We start from the raw sequence: 27,010 nt of genomic DNA, 5'->3' as shown, positions 1-27,010 counted from the left end.
GTGGATGAATGCGCTAGAGGCCACCGGTAAGGGTTGCAAGTACTCACCGACCTCTGGTGCACTCCAGACGAATCTTCGCCAGTCGAGTCCTCTTCGGTTGCAGGTTAAAATGCAACAGTTGTGCGGCTCTGCGTCTTTCAGCTGCGAAGTTACAGCGATGATTCCCAAACTGGACAGAGGTGATTTCTCCACTCATGGTGGATGGATCAGGCCAGTTTCACTGCAGCGGGCTTCAGGGCACAGAGGGGCACAGCAGCAAGGCACCTGTTAAGTCTGTCACCACGGCTGGGCAACACGATAACCGCATGTACTCCGGTTCAGGCGCTCTCTTTATTCCAGACCTGGGAATGCCAAGTGTACAAAATTCAGTGTGAAAGTGCCGTGAACACAGAGCTTGCAATGTACCAAGTTTCAAGGGTTTCCTCTAAATGGCAGTGGTGTCAGAGCAAAGGTCCTGCGCAAGCTGGTCAGCCCGCTGGTTGGCCCGGGGACACTTCAGAGAAGGCATACATGCAGGGCTTGATGAAGGTGCGGAGAATAGTTGGTCCCACAATTCCAATGGGTCGAAGCATCTTCCCATACCTTCTAGTTTGATCGGAAACAGAGGTGTCCCACGGGACGACAGCGGGCTCAGGGTGCCAAACCTTCCTGTGGGTCACCAGCGGTTCCTTGACTCGACTTCTTAGTTTCAGGATACTTGGATCCTATCCTAGGTTCAGTGAGAACTCAAAAGATCGACCTGGTATGGGTGTTTGGAGCCTTCTCTTATCCAGTATCTCCTTCGTGCCAAAACAAAGAGGACCCAATGGGAGTCCTACTCACATACAGGCACACCAGACGTGGACCAATCATGGACCACAGTGGTCCCAGGCATTCACAGGACACCAGGGGCATAGGAGACCAATAAAATCTGGGGGGGGGACATGGGACACCTTAAGACTTTGCTATTAGTATTAGGCATTTTCAAGGCACTGCTATTAGTTGCCCAAGTACTCGCACTGGCTACCATCAATGGACAGTTAATACCACTACGGCTGTGCCTGGCAAGTGCATTTCCCATGCCTCTACAATAGCCCAAACTGTTGGCATTGCTAACACTTGTTTTTCCCAGTTCCTGGGAGGTACAGAGCCAGCTGGCGATGCTGGTACAGGCGCAGAGTAGGTTCAAAGCGGAGATCTCTGCAGTTTGAAGGTAGCATTTCAGTGATGCTTTACTTCTTGAAGTTGGTTTTGGTGCATTTTTCTGGCATAGCTGCCCCCACCAATGCACACCTACCCCTTCTAGCTCTCTAGCCCCACCCAACCTACACCCTCCATTCCCCCAACCACGTACCTTACCTCCTCTCTCATCCTCCTCTCACACTCGTGTTTTTTCTTACCCTCTCACTTGCACCCTTTCTCGCTCATATTTCCTATGGTCATCATCAGTGGCACCCCCCCCTCAATGGCTTCCTCCCTTGCTCTATTCCCCTTCTCATCCAGCACCCCTTATCACATCCTCCCTTCAAACTTTGCGCTCTCCTCCTTGCACCCTGGTGCCTATAAATGCAACATGCAAACAACATTTGAACGCCAAAAGGATTGGCATTGCCAATGCTTTTTAAGGAATGCTGCTCAAGTACCAGCACTTTCCAGCAGGACAGATGTACATAATCATAGGAACAGTACCTGCACTTCTCAGAAGAGCTCCTATGCTTATAATGGTGCAGAACCAACATTTGCTGCAAAGAAGAGAACAAAAACACTAAACGGGAACAGTGTTTGAATATATGTGTCCCCCTGTGTGGGCATGTATGTTGTACAATGGTGGCCAGTGTGTGTAGCCTGCATTACTGTATCAGACCTTCGGCCTACCAGTCCTTCAGAGGCACGGACAGTTTACTTATTTACTGATTCCTGTATGGGATATTCTTTTAAGTCACCAGTAAGGCTGACGCACAGCCATTCAAAAGTCACGGAATCCTTGCTTACTACTGGCATTGCTTCAACCTTATGGGCCTTGCAGCCGTGCAAGCCGGTTTGTACATACAGCTCGGGGGTAACTGCGCCTGCTGCAGAGATCTACAGTTAACCTGCAAGTCCTAGGTTCCAAGTCTGTGGGATACACCTTTTGTGTGTCTCTGCAGAGACATGTTTAATACGCAGGTTACAAGCTGAAACCCAGACAAGCCGACATACCTTCCAGTTATCCAGCAGTCCTTTCATGGAATTCAATAGCACATTAATGCCGAGGCTGCTATCCCTTTAAAAGGATTATATGCTAGTAATCGTCAGAGCCTAAATACATGTACTGGCAGAAAAGCAACATGTCACAGCAATGTTACCACATTTAAGGAGAGTAAGTGTATGTGTTGCACCTTCTGCTGGTAGAGGAGGTGAACCTGCAACACAACCTGCTCCACCTACAAACATGGAATGCATCCCATTATGCGCCACCTACCAACATGGAATGCAACACATTCTGCTCCACCTACCAACGTGGAATGCAACACATTCTGCTCCACCTATGAACATGGAATGCAACACATTCTGCTCCACCTACCAACATGGAATGCAACACATTCTGCTCCACCTACGAACATGGAATGCAACACATTCTGCTCCACCTACCAACATGGAATGCATCACATTCTGCTCCACCTACCAACATGGAATGCATCACATTCTGCTTCACCTACCAACATGGAATGCATCACATTCTGCTTCACCTACCAACATGGAATGCATCATATTCTGCACCACCCACCAACATGGAATGCAACACATTCTGCTCCACCCTCCAGCATGGAATGCAACAAATTCTGATCCACCTACGAACATGGAATGCATCACATTCTGCTCCACCTATCAACATGGAATGCATCACATTCTGCTCCACCTACCAACATGGAATGCATCATATTCTGCCTCACCTACCAACATGGAATGCATCACACTCTGCTTCACCTACCAACATGGAATGCATCATATTCTGCACCACCCACCTACATGGAATGCAACACATTCTGCTCCACCTATCAACATGGAATGCATCACATTCTGCTCCACCTACCAATATGCAATGCATCATATTCTGCACCACCCACCAACATGGAATGCATCACATTCTGCTCCACCCACCAATATGGAATGCATTATATTCTGCACCACCCACCAACATTGAATGCAATACATTCTTCTCCACCTATCAACATGGAATGCATCACATTCTGCTCCACCAACCAACATGGAATGCATCATATTCTGCACTACCCACCAACATGGAATGCATCACATTCTGCTCCACCCACCAACATGGTATGCATCACATTCTGCTTCACCTACCAACATGGAATGCATTCCATTCTGTTCCAGCCAGCAACATGGAATGCATCATATTCTGCTCCACCTACCAACATGGAATGCATCACATTCTGCTCCACCTATGAACATGGAATGCATCATATTCTGCACATTCTGCTCCACCTATCAACATGGAATGCATCACATTCTGCTCCACCTACCAACATGGAATGCATCATATTCTGCACTACCCATCAACATGGAATGCATCACATTCTGCTTCACCTACCAACATGGAATGCATTCCATTCTGTTCCACCCAGCAACATGGAATGCATCATATTCTGCTCCTTTTGATGTCCCCAGCCATAGGTGCACTGGCCAATCAGATTTACAACCACTGTGTTTATCTGATAGCACATGTTAGCCATTTAAATTGGTGGAAACACCTGGGTTGTTTTGTGCAGTTTTGGTGGGTGGGCTGCGCAGAGTCAAAATAGACAAAGTACCCCCACCATGCACCTCTTCCAACCCTTGAGCTGAATGGGATGTCCAGAGCAGGGATATACTTTTAAAGGCACAGTAGCTGCACTTGTGAGCAGAATCCCTCTAGTCTTTCCGAGACAGTTCTGCATGTATCAACAGGGCTTTTAGTCTTTTAATGGGGCGACAGTCTGACGTCTCAGCAGAACTGCTGCAACCATAATTGTAACGGGGCAGTGCTGGCCATTGTGAGCTTGGCTGCTGCTGTACATAAATGGGCCGTGCCATGTTTTCTTATGCGAGATGTGTAACCTTTAAAAGTGTATTGTTCCTTTCAGTATCAGCATAGAGTCCCCCATATACCGAATGGCTATGGAATATGAAATCCACTGCGAGGGCCCCTAAGGCAAGAATGAGAGACACTCTGCACCATGACCTGGGAGAATACCACTAAGCCAGGCTAGTCTGGTCTACCAATTCCCCCCTAACACAGACCTCTAGAGATCACACCTGGTCTCCCACCCACGCCCGGCCCTCCCGCCTCTCACAACCCACTCGTTTCAGACAACTCTAACACCTACTGCTCCCAGCATGCAGCGATCAGTGGTGGTGGGCCATGTTTTACCAATGCCTAAGCTTCCCCGGGCCCCATGCCACGCCCACTGCCTTAAACCAGGCAGCGGCGCTAGACCTTTATTGCTATGTGTATTTTTGTGCGAGGAGGTGCAGGAATGACACAAAATTATCACATTAACCCCCTGCATTGTAATCATCCTGCAACGTTTTTATACTTAACAGTGTGCAAATGGAGCAGAGGCTGTGCCCCTCTCATCCACCGCCTGCACTCACAGCCTTGAGGTGCTGCACCTGGTTTAGGGGCCACTTTGACTTACCTTAAAAGTATGGTAGTAGCTAAACTGAGCCTTCTGAGGTCTCTCATGAGGTGGTCGCAGCTGTCGGAGAGTCTCACTTGGTCTCTCTCCAGCCTCGATACACACGCTGTCGGTCTCTCAGGAGCACAGGTCGCTGCCTGGCTTGCTTCTCCAATCTCCTTTGTTCTGGAAGCTGCCTGATGCTGCGCATCCAGGGCACATGCAGTATGTTGCGCCCCGGCCTGGGCATGCTCCAATTGCACAGGCGCAGGCACGCATGAGCGAGCAGAGTTCTTGTTTTACCCGCTGCTGCAGCCTGCAGACAGTCTGCAGTTTGCATGCATCACTGCACAGACAGGCTGCCGCTGCAGACCGTATTTTACACGCTGCAGAGAGAGACACAAACTGGAGGGGATAAATGCCATTGTATCCACGCACTTAAAATTGTGGGCGGGATTTGTACCCCCTGCCCCCCCATGTCCTACGCCCATGTCCGCCTCCCAGGATGTGTATTGAAACCAGACAGTCCAGCCCACATCCTGGAAGCACACACACAAGGCATGCAGGAGCCCGCAAAAGCTTGGTGTTTCGCAGGAGAATGCATGCCCAGATAAGGTCTGACCCGTGTCAGCTCGACCTGGGGAAGGCAAAGGGGCAGGATGGCCAAAGGACAGGAAAAAGAACTTCGTGGCATGGCCATCTTCCTGTGGCAACCGCGATAAACGCGGTTTGCATGGCAAGAAAGAGTTAAAAATATGCAAAAAGATAAGCTGCCACCAGCCCTGTCCAGGGCACATCTGCACTTCTGAAAAATCCTTTCAGGGATTCTAGGGCCTTTGGAAATGACAGGAAGACCCAGGTGCACTATACTGGAAGGTACATTTTGCACTTGTAACATGTTGCATAAATGTTGCAACATTGGAAAGGACTAAGGGAAACAAAGTCTCCCAGTACTGACTGTCTTTAAGGGCATGTCAGTTTCCTCATAATAAAGTGAGCGAAAGCCCAGTTGAGTACAGCTGATGGCTGTGCTTCACTGGCAAAGTCAGACTATGGTGTTTAAACAGCAGCAAAAAGTTGGGGAGTACACAACTGGAGGGAAAACTTCACATAAATGGGAATATTTCCTAACACTCGCTCGTTTCTCCACCCCTAGGGTCAGTATCCAAATAGCGATGGCCTTTCCCACGCCACCTGAGAAGAGGATCCAAGGGCAGTAGGTGTGGGGATACCCTCGGTTTTCACACAGTAAGCAAACATGAATGACAAAATAAGTATCAGTGCACATTCGGGCAAAGCCTTGCCTCATGGTAGAGGGGCTACTTCAGTTATGTGAGGAAGCATGCAGGGCTGCAGTTGTACGAGTGCCTAATATGGTCAGGCCTCATTTACCGGTACAAGCGGCTAGGTAGTTACACGGCAGTTCCAGGTTCACACGTTGCAAAGGTCTGAGACGGGGACATTAGTAAAACATAATCATATACTGGGCCAGTTTAGAGGAGCTAAGCGCTACGTCAGCAAAGATGATGTTGGAGGCACGCATACAAGGGTATGCAGTCGAGAATATGTTGTGAGCCAGAATAAAATGTGCTCTTGAGGTTCCAATGTTACATTGGTATGCTTCAAATGTGTCAATGGTTTTCTTTCTTGCATACTTTGTGGCAAATGCAAATTAATGTCTTCTGATATCTCTGTGTGTCTCATGCTCCATAATGCGTGCAAACCATTTGAGCTTTGAGGCACAATATTTTCATTGTCTGTGTATCTCACCCATTAGGTGTCCTCAATTGTAGTGTTCAACAGCTTGTGTTGAGAGATCGTATCAGAGGGGTGTCTACTGAGGATTGCATTTCTGAGCCTGGGGTCAAAGTTGACAATAGTGTGTCATAAAACCAATTTCCATGTCCAGGCCTCTGTCTTTTGGTTAAGCATCTTCACATACTTGTGGTTCCACATTCTTGTGCGTGTGTGTGCTATTTGAGAGGTCTTCTTTTAAAACCATCACCGATAGGTCCTGCAATGTGTGCCCCATCTGTGTGAAGTGTCAACCCACTGGTGGATTTGAAATGGTGCATCTGTGTAGGTTCCTCGTTTCGCGTAGCTGCTTGATGGTCTTGTCTATATACTTTCGTCAGGGGCACTTCTTGCATTGGATGTGGTCTACAACACTGGATGATCTGCAGTTGTAATCCCTTGTCTGTATTGTTCCGTTCTGTGGGGGGTGGTTATGGTCTGTGCAGTGCAGATGCGTTGGCACATTTTGCATCTCCTGACATTGCACAAGTGTGTTCCAGGCCATCGTTCTTCTTGACCAAGGGGAAATGTACCTTGTCAGAAATCATGCTAGGTTCCTCGTTGCTTGTATGCAATTAATGGTGCTTCCTTCATGCTTCTCAGCTCACCATCCCTGCTAAATATTGGTTGTAGCTCCATAACAATCCTGTTCAGTTAGTGCTGGCTAGTAGGTGACATCTAAATGCATTCCTACTGTATCTCTACTGCCTGAAGCAGGTTGTGTGAAGGCATCAGGAAGTAGGCACAGACAACAGGTTCAAGTTTGGTTCACAAAAGTTTTAAAAGGCAGGATGGAGTAAGGCCAAACTTGCTTTATGCGAAGGTGGGATTTCCCTTCCTAAAGAAAACTAAGGATATTCTATGTCCAGAAGTCCAAATGAAATGTCTCTGTGTCCAAAGCCCATACTTGCCCTCAAAACTAACTGTATACAATGTGTAGGGATGTCGGCATCAAAATGAGTAGCGTTCAAAATAAAGTTCTGAGCTTCTTCCAGCTCTTAGCTTGTAGTCAGTCTGCTTCCTCTTCCCCAAGTTCAAAATGATTCACAAGACACTGGGGATCCCTTCCCCAAGGGTTCAAATCTTCCATCTTGACAAAAACAACACAGTTCCTTGGGACACTTGCCAGCTCTTTTGATATTGGTACTTTTCACTAGATCGCATGGGTAGCTCAATTTCTTCAGCTCAATTTCTTAACTTCAAAATCACATAAGAGGTTGTTGTAAAACACAAGCTTCTCTATGGATACTTTCAGTGGCTTCTTCATACAGGGGGCACTTGGTCTAGGCGCAGTTGTCAGACCACACGGTCCAACCAGTACAGGTCATGCATTCTTGGCTGCTTTCCATCAACAATGCCTCCCTGCTTCAATTGGACAGTGATGGCTTGGTTTATTCACCTGTGTCACGCTCTCCTGACACTGTACCATGGCGTGGTTGGCCACCATGCATTTGTTGCACTTACTTGTATTCTCCTGGCTGTTGCCAATGCGGGTTTCCTCATAACATGCAGTTCCTTGAACTCTTTTGGCTGTTGCCAATGCTTGTTTTCTCATCTGGAGCAATTCCTTGAAATCCATTGGCGTTGGGCCAATACTTGGTTTCTCATATCATACCCTTCTTGGTATCCTCTTAACTTTGCCAATACTTGTGCCTCAAATAATAAAGCTCATGGTATGTGCCAAATTCACCAACTTTCTTTCACTCCACTCAATATTCACGAGTGTTCAAAACTTGCTTTCACTCTGTTTCGGTATTCAAAAGTACTTATAATGCCTTTCATTTAGTTCAGTATTCAAAAGTACTTTGTAAGTTATTCAAAACACTGTTTATTGCCTCGTTCTCATATTCCCCTGCCAGCCCAGTGGTTTCCCTTCCTTGCACCCTCACCCATCACAGCTTACGGCATTGCAAGGTCCTCTGCCACCAAGGGTGCTAGCCTTTCCGTGTGGGGCCTTGCTTCTTCTCCCAGCGGCTCTCTGCGGCGTTTCTCCCCATTGATGCTCCAGCTGCAGGCCACGATTCTTGCGACTGCTTCGCTCTGTCACGCCGGCCTCCATTTCACGGTCTGCTACCGGCATCCAGCGTCCCTCAGTTTTGCTTCCTGCTACACAAACTCTGCATCTTTGCACGGGTCTCGAGTCCTCCTTCTGCCACACCACTGATCCAGAGTTGCTTTCCAAGTTGCTGCTTCTGCCTCCATTTCTGTAAAAAAAAAGGACAAGACCGCTCACTACTGAAGCAGTAGCCCTGCATTGCTCTTGCTGGCCTCCTCATCGCCTCAGTACTCAGTTAGGTCTATATGTGTGAGCATGATTAAAATGAGGATGCGTTGGTCTCTTCCTCGTCCCAGTAGAGTATTGTTGTTTCTTGGGCAATGTGTTGGGGGGAAGAACAAGGGAAAGGGCTGACAATAGCCTACGAAGGCTTGTGAGATGGCTGATTCATTATGAAAAGGAAATGGGGGTTGGGGATACCATGTTTCATCCAAGGACATCCTCTTCCCCCACTCCCAAGGCTCCTCCACCCAGGTGATCCTCCCTCACATATCCACCCCCAGGATCAGGATCCAAGAGCAATGGCCTTTCCTTGGCCACCCGGGAGGAGGATCCTGGGTAAAAAGAAGTGAGGACACCTTTGGTTTCCTCACAGTTGTCTCTGGGTATTTTCAATGCATAATTACATTTGCTGCCACTTTGTCAGGCAGATTGTCCCTTTTCCAAGAAGAATGTATGGAGTGTGGCAAGTTGGTTGTCCCTTTTTTCCCCGATGGAGCTTATGCACTGGTACCAGGTGGCCTGGCTGTAGGTAATGGACCACTTTGTGTGGCTTGGATGGAAACGTGCCCTCTGCCAATGTGTTCCCGTCCCTGTGTTTCTTCTCTAGAGCAGTTTCCAGGTGGTGGTTCTGTCCAACAGAGATGGTTGTATCCAGGAAACGTATGCACTTGTGGGGCTATTCTATGGTGAACTTGAGGTATCTCGTGAGGATAGCTTAGGGGCAACGTGTTCGCCTTGGAAGCAAGACGACACGGAGCAACATAGGTTCGATCCCTGGGTTCACGCTTAGAAACCTCTGGGTATTAAGCGCATTATAAATAACCTATCGTATCATATATCATATCAGTGGTAGTATTTGACTTCTCTAAAAATTTAATATCATCTGCCTGTGGGATTTTCTTTTACCAGTGATTTCACACTGGCCCATCTGATGAAGAATGTGCGATTTTGAAAGCTAATGCATTGTTCCATCTCTACGTAGTATTTTCATTTAATCAACATGTGTCCTGTCTAATTTTAAAACTGGACTAATGCAGTGATGGAACCTTTCTGTGCTTGTCACGGAATTGGAACATTGATGCTGAATAAACCAACTGAGAAGTGCATTTGGGTTTCAAAATTTATGTTTGGTTAGTAAGTACATTAAATGAATGCCATTCACCTTAGTGGACCTTGAAACACTCACAGAACCTCTAGGGAACGAGTTTACAAAAGTGAGTCAATATGGCTCTGCCATTGTCTTGGGAGGATAGCTCAGGGGAAACGTGCTCGCCTTGGAAGCAAGACGACAGAGCAACACTGGTTTGATTCCCGGGTCCGCGCTTAGAAACCTCTGGGTATTAATAAATTCACTGCTGTCTCCTAGTGCCGCCTTTTGCCACATCCACTTCTCTGCCGCAGTTTCTTTCAAGCAATGAATGAACCTCTGTACTCTTACCTGACTGGCATGAGAAGCGATTAATATTGGATTGAATTGCTGTGATTGGCCTTACATAGGAGGCTGTGCCATGTTTGGTCGGCTACCATGCCCGCCTCCGCGCTACCTTTTGTTGGAATGCGGTTGGCTCCGTCTTAATGGATATGTAGGTGGGGTTCAATATGCCAGATACTAATAATTAAGTAAACTCTTTTAAGAGTAGCATTAAGCAAATCTCCTTTGATCCAGGCCAATGTAATAGGATGTTTGATTTCCTATGCTGGTTTTATATTTATTGATTATCCCAAATAGAGACGCAGTTATTGAAAGAGAAAGCAAGTAGTCGGCCAATTTCAAATACCTGCGGAACTATCCTTTTTTTTTTCTTCGTGAATAGGATGCCCCATCTACCAAGCACTGCCATGGGCCACACGGTCCTTAATGCCAAGGGGCTGAAGTTCCATTCTTTAGCCACCACCTCGTTGGCCACCCCTAGCTCCCTGCTTGTAGGGAGTGGGAGACCAGACACAAAAGTCTCACAGCAGACAGAATTATTGAGTCTGCAAGTATATGGTCTCTCACGGCAGCGGCATGTATTTTCCCTTTGTGCAGGTGAGCAGGTTTTCAGAAAGATCTCGAGGATAGCTCAGTGGCAACATGCTCGCGTTGGAAGCAAAACGACACGGAGCAGCACAGGTTTGATCCCCGGGTCTGTGCTTAGAAACCTCTGGGTATTAAGCGCATTATAAATAACCTATCATATCATAAGGTAAAGTTTGAAAATGGAGCAACAGAATAGGAGTCTTGGTTAAGCCAGGATAGTTGGAAAAATGATGGGGCAGGAGAAACCTGGTGTGGGGTGTTATTCCTCTAAACAGTTTACGGCATAATTGATGAGAAGAATGACAAGTAGCAGTGCAGAGGTCTCCATGGTGACATGGTCTTCAGGTGAGGATTCTGGCTTGGAATGGCACAAATGCCAAGCTCATCAGCTCCCTGATTTATTTATTTTCTAGGTTATTTATAATGCACCTATACAGAAGTGTTTCGAGGCACAACAAGACGGGGGGATAAGCAGGAAAAAACAGAAAATGATCCTACTAGACCTTGTAACATTCAGATCATGCAAGTGTAGTAACGAATAGTGCAAGGAGAGTGCAGGACAGGGGGGAAGGGCCCTTGAGAAGGTGAGTGCTAGGGTGGCCGGTGGACAGAACCAGGAAGAGCAGAGCAGTGTAGGGGATGGATAGTCAAAGAGCTAAGTGCGAGGAAAGGGGCTGGAAGGGCTACTGGGTGCAGGCTCAGCCGGGATAGTGTGAGGGGAGGGGCCCAGAAGGGCAAGTGCATGGGGGGAAAGACAGTGGGGACCAAGTGCAGGAGTAGTCCTGACTACGGGGGCAAGAGGGCTATTGCCCTTTATGACTCCGTAGGAACCAGGCAGGCAGTCAGGGGCAGATGGGGAAATTAGCAGGGGAGAGGCAAGGAAGAAGAAAAAAGGAAGGTCTTGAGAAGCTTCCAGAACTTAAGGAGATCCGGCTCAAGTCTGAGAGGGCCAGGGAGGCCATTCCAGAAGGAGGCACCTACAGAGGAGAGATATCTACCTCCCACTCTCTGCTTTGAAAAACCTCTGATCTGCAGAGAGTTGAAGCTAGAAGACCGCAGGGCTCTAGCAGGGAGGTATCTAGGGAGAGAGAGTTGGATGTAGCGGGGTCCTGGGCCCCAGAAAGTGGTGTGGATGATGCAGAGTGTCTTGAACTTGATCCTCGCAGCCACCGGGAGCCAGTGGAGAGATTTTAGGGCTGGAGTGGTGCGCGGGATATGTTTACATCATTAACAAGGCTAGTAAATGCTGACTCAATCGTAGGTTTACATGGTGGAAAAGTGAAGAAATCAAAGCCAATGTTTCATTTGCTCTCATTATGGATAGTCACAATGCTGAAGACCTCACTACCGACCATCGGCAATGCCAACAATTTGAGCTTTTGTGTAGACATGGGAAAGGCACTTGCCAGGAACTACTGTGGTGGTTATTTTTTTTTTATTGTAAAACTACAGTTTAAATGCAATCATTAAACTTTTGTTACAGTTTTCAATTCTTATTGTCTCAGTTCATTATCGATGACCCACAGCCCTTCCTTTTCGTACGATCAAGTGTTCAGAATCATGTCCATATAGTCTACCACCGCACAAGATAGTTTAACGTTATGGCCTGATATGGCATATTGCCACCAATCTTCCATATCATCATTAGCCGGGACAAATTTTCCTAGATGTATTTTTCGTTGGAGACTAGTTTCAGTACATCCGATTATTGGATGTTTGGAAGATTCGACCTCCAGTTCGGCATTGACTATCTGCTGTGTCTTTGTCTTTTCTTAACCACATTTCCTTCAAATTTAGTGCATTCAATCTTAGTCACAGGAATTGTGTACAGTGGTACCTGGAAGGACAGCGTAGCATGAATTGTGGTGGTACATTTAGTTTGTTTCCACTAGACTCAAGGGTTAGCGATGACTTCAAGCTGTCTCGTATTTTCATGTTAAGGTTCCAGCTCCATTGCTCCAACTTTTTTTTTGCTACCTGAGGTCGCTCATGAAGTCAGATTCTTTGATGTCTGCAACTTCTAGAATTTCCATTAGCTTCGAGTGCCATAGTTTTAGTAAGTTCATCGACTGGCCATTTCTCAAGTTGAAAATCTCATATGCAGGAGTTGAAATACTGAGGCACATTTTTCGTCTTGTGGCAAGCGTTTTCCACATAACCTTAGAGTGCATTGAGTTCAGGGATAGCTCTACCTCAGAGCTGTCATTGAGGTATATCGATGCATATTCAGGACGTGCCACCAAAAAAGGCCCTCTAGCATGTTCCAGGTGCATTCTGGGATATTCCATCCGGTTTCAGCACCAAACGTAAGAGCAGGCACTACATTTTGCAGATAAAAGGATAATACAGGTGCTAGTGAGAACTTTCCAAAGACCTTGTATATTTTTGCTCCCTGTAGTGCAAACCTTTTCATCCTATTACTTAGATCTTGTATCCATGGACCTTCACAGATTGAATTATTGTTCATAATTCCCAAGTATCTTATTGAGGATACCTTGCTCAGCTTATCACCTGCGATGTTCCAACAAAATGCTTTGTCCTTCTTGTTTCCTTCTGGACCTATTGCCATTATCTTGGTTTTTGCTGTATTTATTTCATGATCATTCTTATTAAGATATTTGTGTAGTTTTCCAGGAGCCGTTGAAGTCCTACTTGTGTACGATCAAACAGTACCAGATCATCAGCGTACTTTATGCATGTTATGGGCACATTGTTCATCTTTGGTGGAAAAGATTTGACTTCATGCAGATGGTCTGGAAGGTCTGATATGAACAGTTTGAAGAGCTCAGAGGGCAACGGGCAACCTTGTTTTACCCCCTTTTCAGTTTTTATCATATCTGACAGGTCGCCATTGTTGTTTATTCGAACTCGTATGGAGGTATTTGTGTGTAAGGCTATTATTGGCTCAAGCAATTCGGATGGACATCCCCAATTTATTAGTTTAGCCCAGAGCTTGCCACGATTGATTCCGTCAAAGGCTTGTTTCATATCAATGTAGGCCAGAAACAGTGTGTGGCTTGTCTTCAAAGCTTCTAATTTTAATATATTTAGGATGCCAAGGTTTACATCCCATGCAAGTTGTAAAGCCAGTTTGTCAAACATCGACAATCTTTTTCAAATGTCCCCAATTTGTGAGCTTCTGCCTCAGAAATGACCCAAAGATTTTTCCGATCGTGTCAAGAAGGGCAATCGGTCCGTAGTTGACTGGATCATCCCGACTGCCCTTCTTGTGGATCGGCACCACAACGGCAGTTAGCCATGATTCAGGAATATGTTCTGTTGTCGACAGTCTACTGAATAAAACCCCAAACAATGACCACTCTGCTGCATGTTTTTTCAGCATCACGTTGGTAATCAAGTCGGGACCCGGTGCCCGAGAATTTTTCAGGTGTCTGATTGCTAGGTGGATGCCATTTGCTGCAATTTTCATGTCCCAAGATGTTTTTAATGGACTGAATGTTAACGATGGTTCTGCAGCTGGTTTTTTATATACTTCTGAGAAATGATTTTCCAATACGCTGCCTGCTAAATCATTTGTAATGGTGAGTGAACACTTTGGGTGTCCGTCTTTCAAAATCGCCCATATGTCTCGCAAGTTTTTCTTTACTAATAGTTCCATCATGAGTTCGGCGCGGTTCTGATCGATTATGATGGCCGGTGATTTCGCCCAATGTCTGTATTGCTGACGTCGGGCCTTGACCACAGTAGCTATATCCATTACCAAAGGATTTTTTTTTAGTAGACTCAGGTCACTTCTTAGTTGTTTTTTTGCTTCTTGTAAAATACTGCTGAATCTGTGCTTATGACAGTTGTTTGCTGGGGTCAAGTTGGATTAAATCCTTGTAAGGTAAATTAGCAATGGGGCATAATCGATTGTTTCCAGATGATTCACATCAGAGAATTTCACGGTCCATTGTGGTATTTGAGGTCCATTTATCCTTGATGCATTACGACCGGTGTTCACAGTGACCAAAGGGTTGTTGTTTAAGGGGCACTGTGGCCAACTCATCGACCATCAAACATAGTAAATCATGATTGCTGTTTGCCATCCTTATGACTTCCATGTCCATTGCTTTTTAAAACACAGGTCGAGACACCCAAATGTAATCTAGTATTTTCTTTTTCCTTTCCAAGTGGCAGTTGGCGGGTGATCTCCCTTCACGTTACCATTAAGCATTAGGCAATTTCTATTTGCCATTACTGTCTGCCAATTTTGGGCTCTGGTACTGAGGTCGTTCTCTGGAATTTTGTTGTTGATTTGGGTTTCCTCGTCACTTTCAAACCAAGTGCAATTTAAGTCACCACAGCATATTATCGTCAAGTTGTTGTATGTTAAAATGGCATTATCCATTAATTTGGTTATTGCGTTTATGAATTTCTTTGTGGTTATCTTTAGTGGGTTCCAGTAGCTATTTATTATTAGAATATTTTCACATTTCCCCTTTGCCATATTTTTGGATTGAATCAGGGTCCCCTGCACAAATGGATTTGGATTATGAGATTCTACAGGAGACCACCACTGGTTTATTTTAATCAAGGTTAAGAGCCCTGAATAAGGATGTCCTTGGTGGGTTTTTTCCACCGGATTAAGAAACACACTAAACCCGTCTCATGATGGCCTTTTACGTAGCCATGTTTCTTGCACAGATGGCTAGAATGTTATCTAAGGGCACGTCAAATTCTTTAACAGATGTGTAAATCTTCGAGTGTTCCAGGACAAGATGGCACTGATGTCCTCTTTAGTCCTCAATCATAGCTAATATTGTGACCTTTGATTGTCATGTTGTTGGTTTGTCTTTCATTCATTTCACCTCTTTTCCTTTGGCCGCGATTTGTATTAGCCAGTGATTTGCGTAGCGCTGTGATTTTTTACTCTATTGTTGGAGTTTCCTCATCTCTGGCGCTTGGTTCACCTACTACTGTGCTGTCTTCAGTAGGTTCTGGTGTCAGGTTGAAGCCATAGGCTAGTAGCTCATCTGAGGCTCGCAAAATTGTGGTATTAAGCAGACATTGATGGTAGTAGGTGCAAAATGGTGCGAGTACCTGGTCATCTAATAGCAGTGCCTGGCAAATGCCTAATACTTATATACAAGCAAAAACTGTTGGCTCTGCCAATGCCTGTTTTTAACAGGACTTCAGTGAAGGGCAAGCATTGTGCCGATCAATAGAGTGATTGAAGGCAGAGCTGGTAGAGACATTTTAATTACACCAGTAGTGTGTTTACCGCTTCAATTAAGTCTTTAACCCTCAGAAGAATGCTTTTAAAAACACGGACTGGAACTTTTGAGTGCAAGGTTTGACAGGAAGGCTTGATAACGTGAGCTCAGAGTTCCCATGAGGAGGTGTTTTGGGGAGCAGAGACAGAAACTAGATGGGGGGAATGGCCCTAGGGATTAGCATGGCCATGAGCAGTCAGTGGGTGGGCAAATAACCAAACACCCACAACCTTTGTGTCCCTCCTCATATGCCATTTCTCCCTAGCTGTACTCTAATGCAATAGTTTTAGCGCCATCTAATAGCCAAAACTAAAAATTACACTTAAGTGTAAGATCCAGCTAAAAGTGTTAACTTTGTAGGGAGCAGAAAACTACCAGACCTGGCCTCGTGAGTAGTGTGGCTCCCCTCAAAGCGTCTCGGAATCTCTGGGGTTTATTTATATAGAAGCAGACCCCAATATGGACATCCTGTAGGCTAGACCTCAGTCAGTCGAAGATCAATGAAATGCCGAGCCCCATCGATAAGCGGCGTACCAGCCAACTCTGCTCCCTCAAAATCTGTTTGGATCCATTTTGCAAGTTATAGGAAGAATCGAATATTACTGCCTGATGTGAAGAGGAACTTTAAGGTAATAATGCATCTTCTAATTTGCATGAATTAATAGGTGCAAAGATGCCTAGGTCACCAAAAGAGGCAAGTTTTACAGTTCCAATATATTTGTCTAATAATCCCATTTCAAATTCCTATATGGAGACCTGACTGCAGCCGAGTGCCAAATGCTTCAGGAAAACCCCCGCTTGGATAATAGCAGACTGGCTTCTAGGCGCTGCAGCAGAGACTATAAAGGATGAGGGAATAAAGAGACAACTGGACTGGGAACCAAAAGAGGCCCTGGAAATCATTTTCAAAGTGGCCCCATATTACACATTTTCAGCAAGCCCAGCCCTTTTCTTATGGGAACATTAGCAAAAACCACACAAGAGGTCCGGGTGCAGAGGCCTACCAGGAAATCTCCAGAGTTCCCTATAGGCCAGTCCACCGCTGTACTGGAATGTTCTTCTGGAAGTGCCCTCTTTCACCCACAGTGATGAGCAGGTGTCTTGAAGGGGAGGGATGGTCGATTGATGAGCTCGCAGGAAAAAACAACTGATAATCTGACGAAATATGACAGCGCAGAGAAGAACTACCAAAGTTCAGGACACAAGAATGTGACAGGAATTGTTAAAAAGGCCATAAATTAGCAGAGCAAGTGTTCATTAATCCTTGGGAAACCGCTCTCCTTCGCAACAACTCGTTCAGCGCAGTGCCTTATGGGCGGCGTTTATGTACGAACAGCAGAGTTCTTAAAGGGACATTGGAGTTCCTTTGAGTTTTAAAAGTGGCTGAGAAAAGTGTTTGACAGCAGAGATCAGCCAGAGTTTATTAAAAAAAAAAAGATCACATGAAAGTTACTTCTATGCCACTACTCGACTATATCCAGAGGGATGGGGGGGTTTATTTATTAGTTTTTTAATAACGCGCCTAATATCGTACCCGAGTTTGGTTTCTAAGTGCAGATCCGGGATTCAAACCTCTGTTGCTCTGCATGGTCTAGCTTCCAAGACCAGCGCGTTGCCCCTGTGCTATCCTCCGTTCACCTCTGGATGGGGGGGGGGTTTATTTATTAGTTTTTTAATAACGCGCCTAATATCGCACATGAGTTTGGTTCTAGCGACGATCTGGTATTCAAAGCTCTGTTGCTCTGCCTGGTCTTGCTTCCAAGACCAGCGCGTTGCCCCTGTGCTATCCTCCGTTCACCTCTGGATAGGGGGGGGATTATCACTAGTAGAGTGTTAAATAAACTGAACATGCTTTCTCTGTGTTCAGCCCTCTCACTATATCTAAGGGGAACTCCCTGATACCAGTTCTTTTATCAGTACTTTAGGCACCCATTAGAAAAAGGAGCTGAAGAGCTTTATTTAAAAAAATAAAAGCACTTTCAAACATCACATTTCATTATTTCTCGGAGACAAACTGTAGCGTAACATGAAGAATCGAGATCAAAAGAGAGGGAAAGGGACGCTTTGGATACCCTGTCATTAGATATCTTTACATCTCTGTCGCTTTCTTCAGAAATGTCAGTGTCCTCTAGAATTTTGTACGACAAATTGTGAATTTGTTTCACAATCAGGCGGTAACATCCCGGAACATTGAGCTGCAGGCTTTGGACCCGGAAGTTGCAGGTTTGCAGCCCATCGCTGGTGAGCTTCTCGCGGTACCACTGGCCGACTTTATTGGATGGATAAACAACACTGTATCCAAGCATCGGAAGAACCACCTGCGTAGGGAAAATATAAGACATAAGATGTAAAGGGCTAAAGGCTGTTGGGTTTCATGTACTTCTTGCAATCGGTGTTCCAGTTCAGGTTGCTGGCCCCACAGTGAGACTAACAGCACAAAAAGGGCCACTCCCACCATCCTAGAGCACTGGACGCCCGCCCAGGTGCGTTCCACTGCAGCACAGCAATGAAGCACATTGAGCATATCAACATTAAGCATGCTAGTAACCCTGTCCTCCTCCTACTAGACTTATCCGCAGCATTTGATCTCGTAGACCACCACCAAATCCTGTGCCAACACCTTGCCTCAGCAGCGCACTTCTCGCCTTAAGCGATTTCATGGATTGCCTCCTTTCTCTCGGACAGATCCACGAGACTGTTCTCTTCCAACGCTACCGTCCCACATGTCCTGTTACATGTGGCATCCCATAAAGGTCTTGTGCCCCCCCCCGGCCCTCTAACATTATTACGACACAATTCTTCGGCCTACTAAATGACCAGTGAATCAACTACACCAATTAAGCTGATGACACTCGAGTCCTTCTACCACTCACTGGAAACTACAACACAGAATCTCACAATTTGCATGCATTTTTCCACACTATCCAGAGGTGGATGGCAACACACCTTCTCTGCCTCAATGACAAAAAGACAGAGATCCTCTTGGCCAGCTCACAAACTGCACTTAAACCAAGCTTACAGTTCCTTCCCCATAGATGGAATCTCAATCCCTGTCCCCAGCAATGTCAAGATCCTTGGTGTAGACCTCAACGCTACACTCTCGTTATCTAGGCAAGTCAATGCGATCGCCTCATCTGCTGCCTACACAACAAACTGATTAATGCCTGCAGTTCTTTCCTAACCACCGAAAGCGGCCTTTCCGTCGCGAGAGTGCTCATTGGCTAGAGACTGGACTATTACAATGCCCTATTTGCAGGGACCTCTGCGAGCAACTTGGAATCATCCAAAATAACTCCCTGAGGGCGGAACTGAACCTACCAAAGCGGGAGCACGTCACCACAGCAAGATAAAATGCTCATTGGCGCCCCATTCATGAACACATTATTTTCAAGACCCTAGCCATTACACATGTCTTTCTAGCTCAGCCCAGATAACTATCACAAATATTCTCCAAAGCTTAATCGTCCAGTCCCACCCCCCCCCCCATTCCCACAAACTCACTATCCCAAATTTCAGGAGAACTAGGTCTGGGGGAGGGGGGTGGGGTTTGGGTTCAGCTTCCAGGTCATTGCTGCTAAGAATTGGAACTCCCTACCTTTGTCTTTGAGATCTGAGCATTCTTGCTGGACCTTTCGGAAAAATCGTAAGACTTTACTTTTCGCCTCTAAACCACCAATGTGCTGATTGCATTTGTTTCTCTGCCTGTACGCGTGTCTTTTGTCACACCTGTCTGTAACCAGCACCTTGATGCCCTTGGGTTTAGAGCGCTTAATAAATGGATAAATAAACGTTAAACATACCTGATGTATTGTATACATATTAGAAGCCTCTTCTTCCGCTGTTACTGTATGAACCTGGTTTGTAGGGAAAGTTTACAAGAATTAAATAAATCCTTAAAGAATGCAATGTCTATCAGAAAGTTGTGCTATATGGCAACTGTGTTGGATTCCTGGATGTGGCTTTCACACCCGGGCCAGGGAGCTCACCCAATCAGGTGCTGAAACAGTGGGCAATAATACATATTCTCCGCGCTGTTTCCAGCCACCTGAGGCCCTTCTCTGGGTGATGCCATCTTTATATTGATTTTTTTAATGTTGGAAGGCCCTGTTGCCTCCCCAATGCCCTCCCCCAAAAACAAACCATACCCCTTCCATACACCCTCTCTCCCTCCACACTTACCTGCTGGATCAGAACTTTGCGCTCTGGTCCCGGTCGCTCGTCCCGCTCCAGGCCACCGCCACAGAAATGGGAAAGGCACCCTCTAATTATTGTTCTCTATGTGTGGAACTGGTTAGCCGTTGTGCGCACATTATTTTCCATGTGCGCAACTGACCAATAAGCTAAGCCACTTTGTGGTAATGCGTTGCTAGGGAGCTACCGCGTCTGAAGAGAGCTTGGAAAGGAATTTCCCCTTCCCATCCACTGCAATTCTTTATAAATCTGTGTAAAAAGTGCATCTTGCACCACAACACATAGGCTACCAAATATATTTTACATGTTATTATAAAAAGAAGTCATCAAGCAGTCCAAGGGTTCAAGATTTGCCACAGTACCTAGCATAAGTACTCCTATGCAGAGCAGAGAAAAATGTGTGTTTTATGCCACTGGAAAAACTCATGCGTATTCCAAGAAACAAATGCTGCTTGGCATAGCTGAGGTGGCTGTCAAGAAATTCAACAGGATGCAATATTTGCAGATGGAATAACGGCAACTAAAACAAATGTGTCAGAAAACATGCATGTGCCACATTAATGAATCAAGTCAAGTGCAAGGATAACATGTCTAATCATGTATGTGAGGATGAGAATTGGATCAGAATAACTACACCACATAATATGACTATCAGAATTCCTCGGCCTCCGCTTAATATCTACATTATGTTGTCCTTGCGAGTTACTGAAAACCAGCTGCCCAACTGAGAGGCATATACACCATCTAGTTTTATTCCCTAAAAATAGAAAATATGCCCAAACAGAACTGGAAACAATAAACATATAGCAGCCTTACGCCTGCTTCTATCCACAAAGCTCCATTGATAAGTTTTCAAATTAGTGACCAGCAGAGCAGTGGACTAGGAGGGAACTCTAATAATATTACTGTCCTAACCCTTTTAATGAGCATAAAATATCCCTATTGTCAAAGCGAATTACTTTTTGAAAAATCATTTGACTCCACGTAGGGAGTCAAGTTCTATCGGAGCCTCTGCGTGTAACCCTAACATAGGAAGTGAAATGAAAGGGCCCATAACACAGCCTACAGGATTGCCCACCCTTCCTCACTACAATCTAGACAAAATAAAATATGAGAGTCGCACTGAAGTTTCTTATGGAGCCCAGCTGAAGAAAATCCCATACATTTGCCTTTCAAGTAAATGGGACCGATGCCCGTTGGTACAACAGATTGAGTGCCTCAGTCTTTAAGTAGGGGCACCTCTTCTGCAATTCACTTTTATTAGTTAAACCAGATGCATGGGGCTGCTAGAGGCAATGTATGCAGAATACATGATTATATTGTAAAGCCCTGAGCAGGTGAGCATATAAAGAAACAGAAGGTGCAGTATCCTATCCTTTAGCAAACTAACACATTTCCTTCATTGTACTGCCGAATAGTCAGACTTGGTTTTTGAAGGTTGCTGATTTGTTCTTCATCCCAAAGGAGTGTTCTCCTGTGCTCTTTACTATCCCACATACCTCTCGCCAGTGCCTGTGCTAGCTTCCAATACTATCTCACCGGGTTCTGTAAAAAAGTGAGGGATTGTGGCAGTAAAACACTCACTGGGATATTTTCATACCCACAATACTTTGCAAAACATACTTAAAGCCTCACCTCACCATTATATTATGTGCCGTTGAATTAAATGTCATGGATCTGCATGTGCACAATTATTTTCCAGTGCATACAAGGTTGTTTGCAATATACGGCACCCCTATACAATTGTGTAGGATTATACAAGTGCTCAGTGAAACCTTTTTGGGATTTGCAGCGAGTTACCATGTAGTTTAAGATCTGTGCCTTTGGAATGCTGAACATTTGGCAAGGACGCAGAATGTCTGAAAAGCATTCTGTCTGAATATTCGTTGCCCTAATACTATATATGAATAATGACAGGCATAGTCCATAACCAGTGTGCCTTGCAGGACAAGTAAATCATATGGCAATGTTGTTCTCCACTTATAGGGTAATGTTAGCAATGCTGAGCATGTCCTTTGTCTACTCAAAATCCTTATGGGGAAAATTAATATTTGAGTTGTTTAATGCCTTAACTTGCTTCAAAGGACTTGCGTGACATATGTACAAAGAAGAGGAAGCATGGGATAAGACTACACATCCAAGTCAGCTGCTAATTTACAAACCGTATCCAATATGTGAGCGGATAGTTGGGTTACGTAGTCAGGGTGACACCTTTGTTAAGGCACTATGAGTAACAGAAATTCTGGCGCTTGAACGCTGGTAATGTTGCAGCAAACTTAAAAGGAGTGGGTGTAGGCACCAGTCTGGCAACCTTTCGCAGAGCCAAGAGAGGAAGAGTCATGGTTGGCCGGAAATATCTAAATGTGTTCTCGGGTAGAAGTTACACTCATCAGGAAACAGCTTGGAAGAGTCAAGTATGAGTCATGGGCGGGGAGGGCACATCATTTGGTTACTGCATGCAGATATGTCTTGGTTAGATTCTTCTGTTTAAAGAGCCACTTTTTCATATTCATTTTTACTTCTTGTGGGTATTGTAAGGAACTCATGGTGGCAACAGTAAAGACAGACCCAAGTGATCACAGTTCAAAGGGTGGCAACAGTAAAGACAGACCCAAGTGATCACAGTTCAAAGGTGTTTATTAAACTGTGTAGGTAGTTTGGAAAAACACCTAATCTAAACCTAAATCTAAGATGGGAGCAAGCATCGACCATCAAATAATAATAACGCATTCCTAGTGGCGTCTTGTGAAATAAAAGGGCCTATACTGAAAACAAACCTATTGCCAATCCTTACAAAAAAAGACAGAGTATGGGATAATGTTCACAAGAAAGAAAGAAAGAAGTGTTCACAAATAAGTCAGGATGTTGTAGCCAGGGGTCTCCTGAGTGGGACTCCTGAGCACAGCACACTCTCGAGCTTTCCCCAGTACGAGACGACAGTTCTGTTCTCAGGTTTCAGGACTGTCAGTGGAGAAGTCTTTTTTTCTACAAAAATGCCTCTTGGCTGAGAGGGCTTGATGTGTTCAAAACAACAAACAAAAAGTTCCCTTCTGTATGTACATTGGGTGAGGACTTTTCACCCCTGGATCCCCCTCTTTTGGGCAAGATCCACAAAAGTTCCTAGCAATATCAGGAACTTCGGTGGTTAAGACGTTTGCTTCAGAGGGCTTGATATGCTCAAAATAACCAAACAAAAGTTCCTTGTGTATTGCATTTTGAGTGAGGATTCTTCACCCCTAGGTCCCCCTCTTCCGGGCTCAAACCCTTTTCGAATATCAGCCTCCCTGCGTCGGGTTCACTATGACTTGTATTCAAAAGCTTACATCTGCTATATATTGGGCAATGGCTTTTCACCCCTGGATCCCCCTCTTCCGGGCTAGATTCCTTCTCGACTGTTAGCCTCTGTCCGTTGGGTTCACTTTGGCTTTTATTCCAAAAGATTTCAATTGTCTCATGCACAAGTATTATTGTCGGACTGTGGACCTTCCTATGTCGCGTTCACTCTTGTTAACACAATTATCACTGGGCCATCATGATGTGCCCCTTTTTGGAGGCATCCCTCTGTCGGGTTCCCTCTTGCCAAACATACAGTTCCTTCTGCTTTTTCACAATGTGGGTGTCATCTCCATTAGCTTGCCAATCACATGCCATTCAAAGACTTTCGACTGTACAGGGGGTTTTGCTACACCCCTGTATGACCACTTTGACCTTTCCCCTTGTGGCTCTCTTGGCCTTCTGGTTTTCGGTAGTTCAACAGTAGGGGAAATTAACCAGAGTCTCCGGAGTGAGCACCCACATTGTGCGGGACCCTTTGCAGCTGGATTTCCCCTGAAGAGCTAACAGTTCTTTGATTTCCCTTTAATTTGCCACTTTCATCTTTCGTTCAACACAGTCCGATTTCTTATCGGTTCTCCCCTCGACTCACCAGCTGTGATGAACCGCTTGGCTTTTCTCATCTCTGGAGTCAAGGACAGTACCACAGTAGCCAGCGTGTCTCCCTGTCCTGATTATCGTTGTGGGAGGGCTCTGTGTACCTTTGACATCTGCTGCAACACGCGAAGGCTTTTGTTTGCAGTCTTAGGATTTCCTTCACCGAGGCTTTCGGGTCTGGGTCGGAAAGGGCAAGGTCGCTTCTCTCCTTGTTGTCACCTTTGTCCTCCTCATGAACTGCTGTGCTTGGCTAGCTCTCTCGTTGTGTAGTCTGCCTTGCTCATAGTGTGCTCTCGTGCTCCACCTTTTATCCCTGTGGGGAAGGGAAAGGGCTGTCGAGTGTGTTTGTGATATTCTGGTCAATTGCCTGACTTTGCCTGACCGTTGCGTTGGGACATGTCGAGTAAACGGCTCTGGTGTTAGTCCGTTGTCTTTTGTGTCGTGAGAAAGTGTTTATCTCGGGGAAGGAGGGGGTAGAGTTTCTGAGTATCCTACATAGTAGGATGGGAAAAAGGTGTTATAAGAAGGGAAATACTGTGTCTCACCCGTTGGTGTCCCACTCCCGAGGACCCTCATCCAGGTGATACTCCCGTACTGCTCCAACCCCAGGAACTGGATCCAATACCGATGGACGTCTCCTGGCCACCTGGATGACAGATCCCCCGGGGACTAGCAAGAGAGACATCTCTTTTTCCTTCAGTATATTCTGTTAAAGTGTTTAGGGTTTTAAGGTCACATGTGCATAGTACGGTAATGCAAATGAGCTAGGCCAAACTGTCAAAACTATTTAGTTACTTTAAGAGAAAGGTCAGGTTATTAAATGCGTGTGCCTTATTGAATCTTTAATAGGTAAGAATTGTCTTTGTGTGCTGCTAAAGATATTATGAGCGGCGCCTAGAAGGAAGCTGGGCAAGCACACATCCGTGCATCTTAGAGAGAACATTGGCCCCGCAGCCACCTTATTTCTTTTTTTCTGTAGATTGGCGTTGCATGTGCAGCCAATCTCCCGAGGAAAAAAATAAACCATTTGCACCCCTGATATACCCCCAGGGTGTGAATGGCTTTCAACCCTGCTGTGGGGGGGCGGTAACAGCCCCCAGCCCTTGCCGAGGCCCTTGCTACATCATCTTGGGCTGGTTGGCCGTTACTGGCCATGTCCACTCTCCCACAGTGGGGGTGAAAGCCATAATAACCTCTATCAAAAAAACAATCCCTTCTGATCACAAAGCATTGACACCCGCAATACATCGGATATTTTTGTGTTAAGCGCTCAGTTCAGCATCGCAAGTATCCAAATTAAAAAGCAGGATTTGGGAAATGCATGGTAACCTGGTTCTTTTAGATATGCCAATTCTGATAAATCAATATCATATGAGCCTAGAGTACGGACAGTGTCTGCTTCCAGGCACTGCCCTTTAAACTCCATTCTCAGGAGAAACTCATATTCTCCATATAAGCCTGTGCTGACTTGTATCCTATTTGAGTGATGCTTATCACCAAATTAGCAGAGAGATTGGGTTGAATATACAACTTAAAATAAGAAATGAGCCAATACAAGTATTTAATAAATTGGATGGACTATACAGGGTTCCACAGTCGTCCTCGGGCACAGGATTCAGTTTCTGAAGCTGGTGTCGGCTTGAGAAGACCCCAGGGAAGAACGATTATTCAGGATTTGCTTGTAGAGTCGCATTGGAGAGGAGCCAGGCACCAAAGAAGGACCAGGTGCAGGACAAAAACAGTACAGGCTTCTACAGCTTCACAGATGAAACCAGGGTGCGTGCCTGATGTCCTCAGCCGAAGAAACACTGGCCAGTTCAGCACAGAGAGTCATTGGAATACTGGCAATGAAGGGGCTCCAACTTCTGCATCTGGCGACGCAGGAACGGTTAGGCGGTTCAGAGACCAGCGCTTTGAGCAGGATCTGTGATCCAGTTGTTCCCACGGGATCATGGGGAAGGAGTGCTACAGTTGGTTCCTTCTGGTCCTGTGGGAAGGCAGGGCATCGCCGTTGATACAGGGAAGAGTCAAGGGATGCAGATACAAAGCTTTGGTCCTTCCTTGAGCACCAAAGCCTTCCAGGGTGCAGGTACAGAGTTCCAGCAGTAGACTAGGAGAGTGGATAAGGGGATTCTGCTTTTATTCCTTCGGGAGGCAGTGAGTGAAGCCAACAGGTATCATTTAGACAGAGCAGGGGTCGGCCAATGGCAGACCATTCCTCTAAACACACCCATGATGTCAGGATGCGGGGGGTGGGTATCAGACAAAGGAATGTATCCACGGTATCCAAGCGAGGCACATGCTAGTCAGAACCGGTTTCAGGCTGGGTACAGCTGTCAGTCCTAGAATACAGGCATTCCGTGGTCCAAGAGGGCCCCTTACACCCGTGTGTGCGTGCGCATACACAGGGAGACATAAAATAGTCCTGTGACCTCTCAAAGTCCACCTCCCCACCACAAGCCTAGCCACATAACAAATACGTGGGGGTACCCCCCCCCCACTGGGACACTATTGGGTACCTTTGTAAAACCGCTTCCTAAGAACCCATAATTAATCTTTGTTCCAAGTTCCCTGCTTAGAGAGCCACACTTTTAACCAGGCTTAAGATAAAGCCTGGCTGATAGAGAAAAGTCCAACACATGTAAAAGCTAGCAAAATAATCAGGGGGCTAGTTTGTCAGGTAACTAGTGGATATGCGACGTAACACTTGACAAGGACCAACCTACAACCACTGTTTATGGGCAATAGAAGTGCCTTCCACAATTGGGAGGAATCGACCTTCCCCAAAAATCTTCCACATCAGGGGAAGAGTGAGGGGAGAGGGGGAAGACCTTTTTAAAGAGGGTCTGAATCGAGATCCTTTTCAAATGGACTGTGACCACTCCCATCAAGGCTGGGGTGGACTGGTTTATAGGGAACTATGGAGATTTCCTGGTAGGCCTCT

At 45.8% G+C, this 27,010-nt stretch overlaps 1 protein-coding gene across 2 annotated transcripts in view; it reads right to left on the bottom strand.

Annotated features, from left to right (window-relative positions):
* Positions 1-17,877: 17,877 nt before the first annotated feature.
* Positions 17,878-27,010, bottom strand: part of PUS7L (pseudouridine synthase 7 like) — a 71,024-nt gene continuing 61,891 nt past the window's right edge. For both annotated transcript variants that reach the window (XM_069628016.1, XM_069628017.1), the window contains exons 8-9: positions 19,746-19,799; positions 17,878-18,263 (exon numbers count right to left, since the gene is read on the bottom strand). In XM_069628016.1, the coding sequence (XP_069484117.1) occupies positions 17,925-18,263; positions 19,746-19,799 (393 nt within the window). In that variant the 3' untranslated portion in view covers positions 17,878-17,924. The remainder of the gene's footprint in view (positions 18,264-19,745; positions 19,800-27,010) is intronic.

The sequence above is a fragment of the Ambystoma mexicanum genome, chromosome 12 (genome assembly GCF_040938575.1).
Source record: "Ambystoma mexicanum isolate Mex_15411 chromosome 12, UKY_AmexF1_1, whole genome shotgun sequence".
Lineage (NCBI taxonomy): Eukaryota > Metazoa > Chordata > Amphibia > Caudata > Ambystomatidae > Ambystoma > Ambystoma mexicanum.
This window is presented reverse-complemented; position numbering and strand designations above follow the sequence as displayed.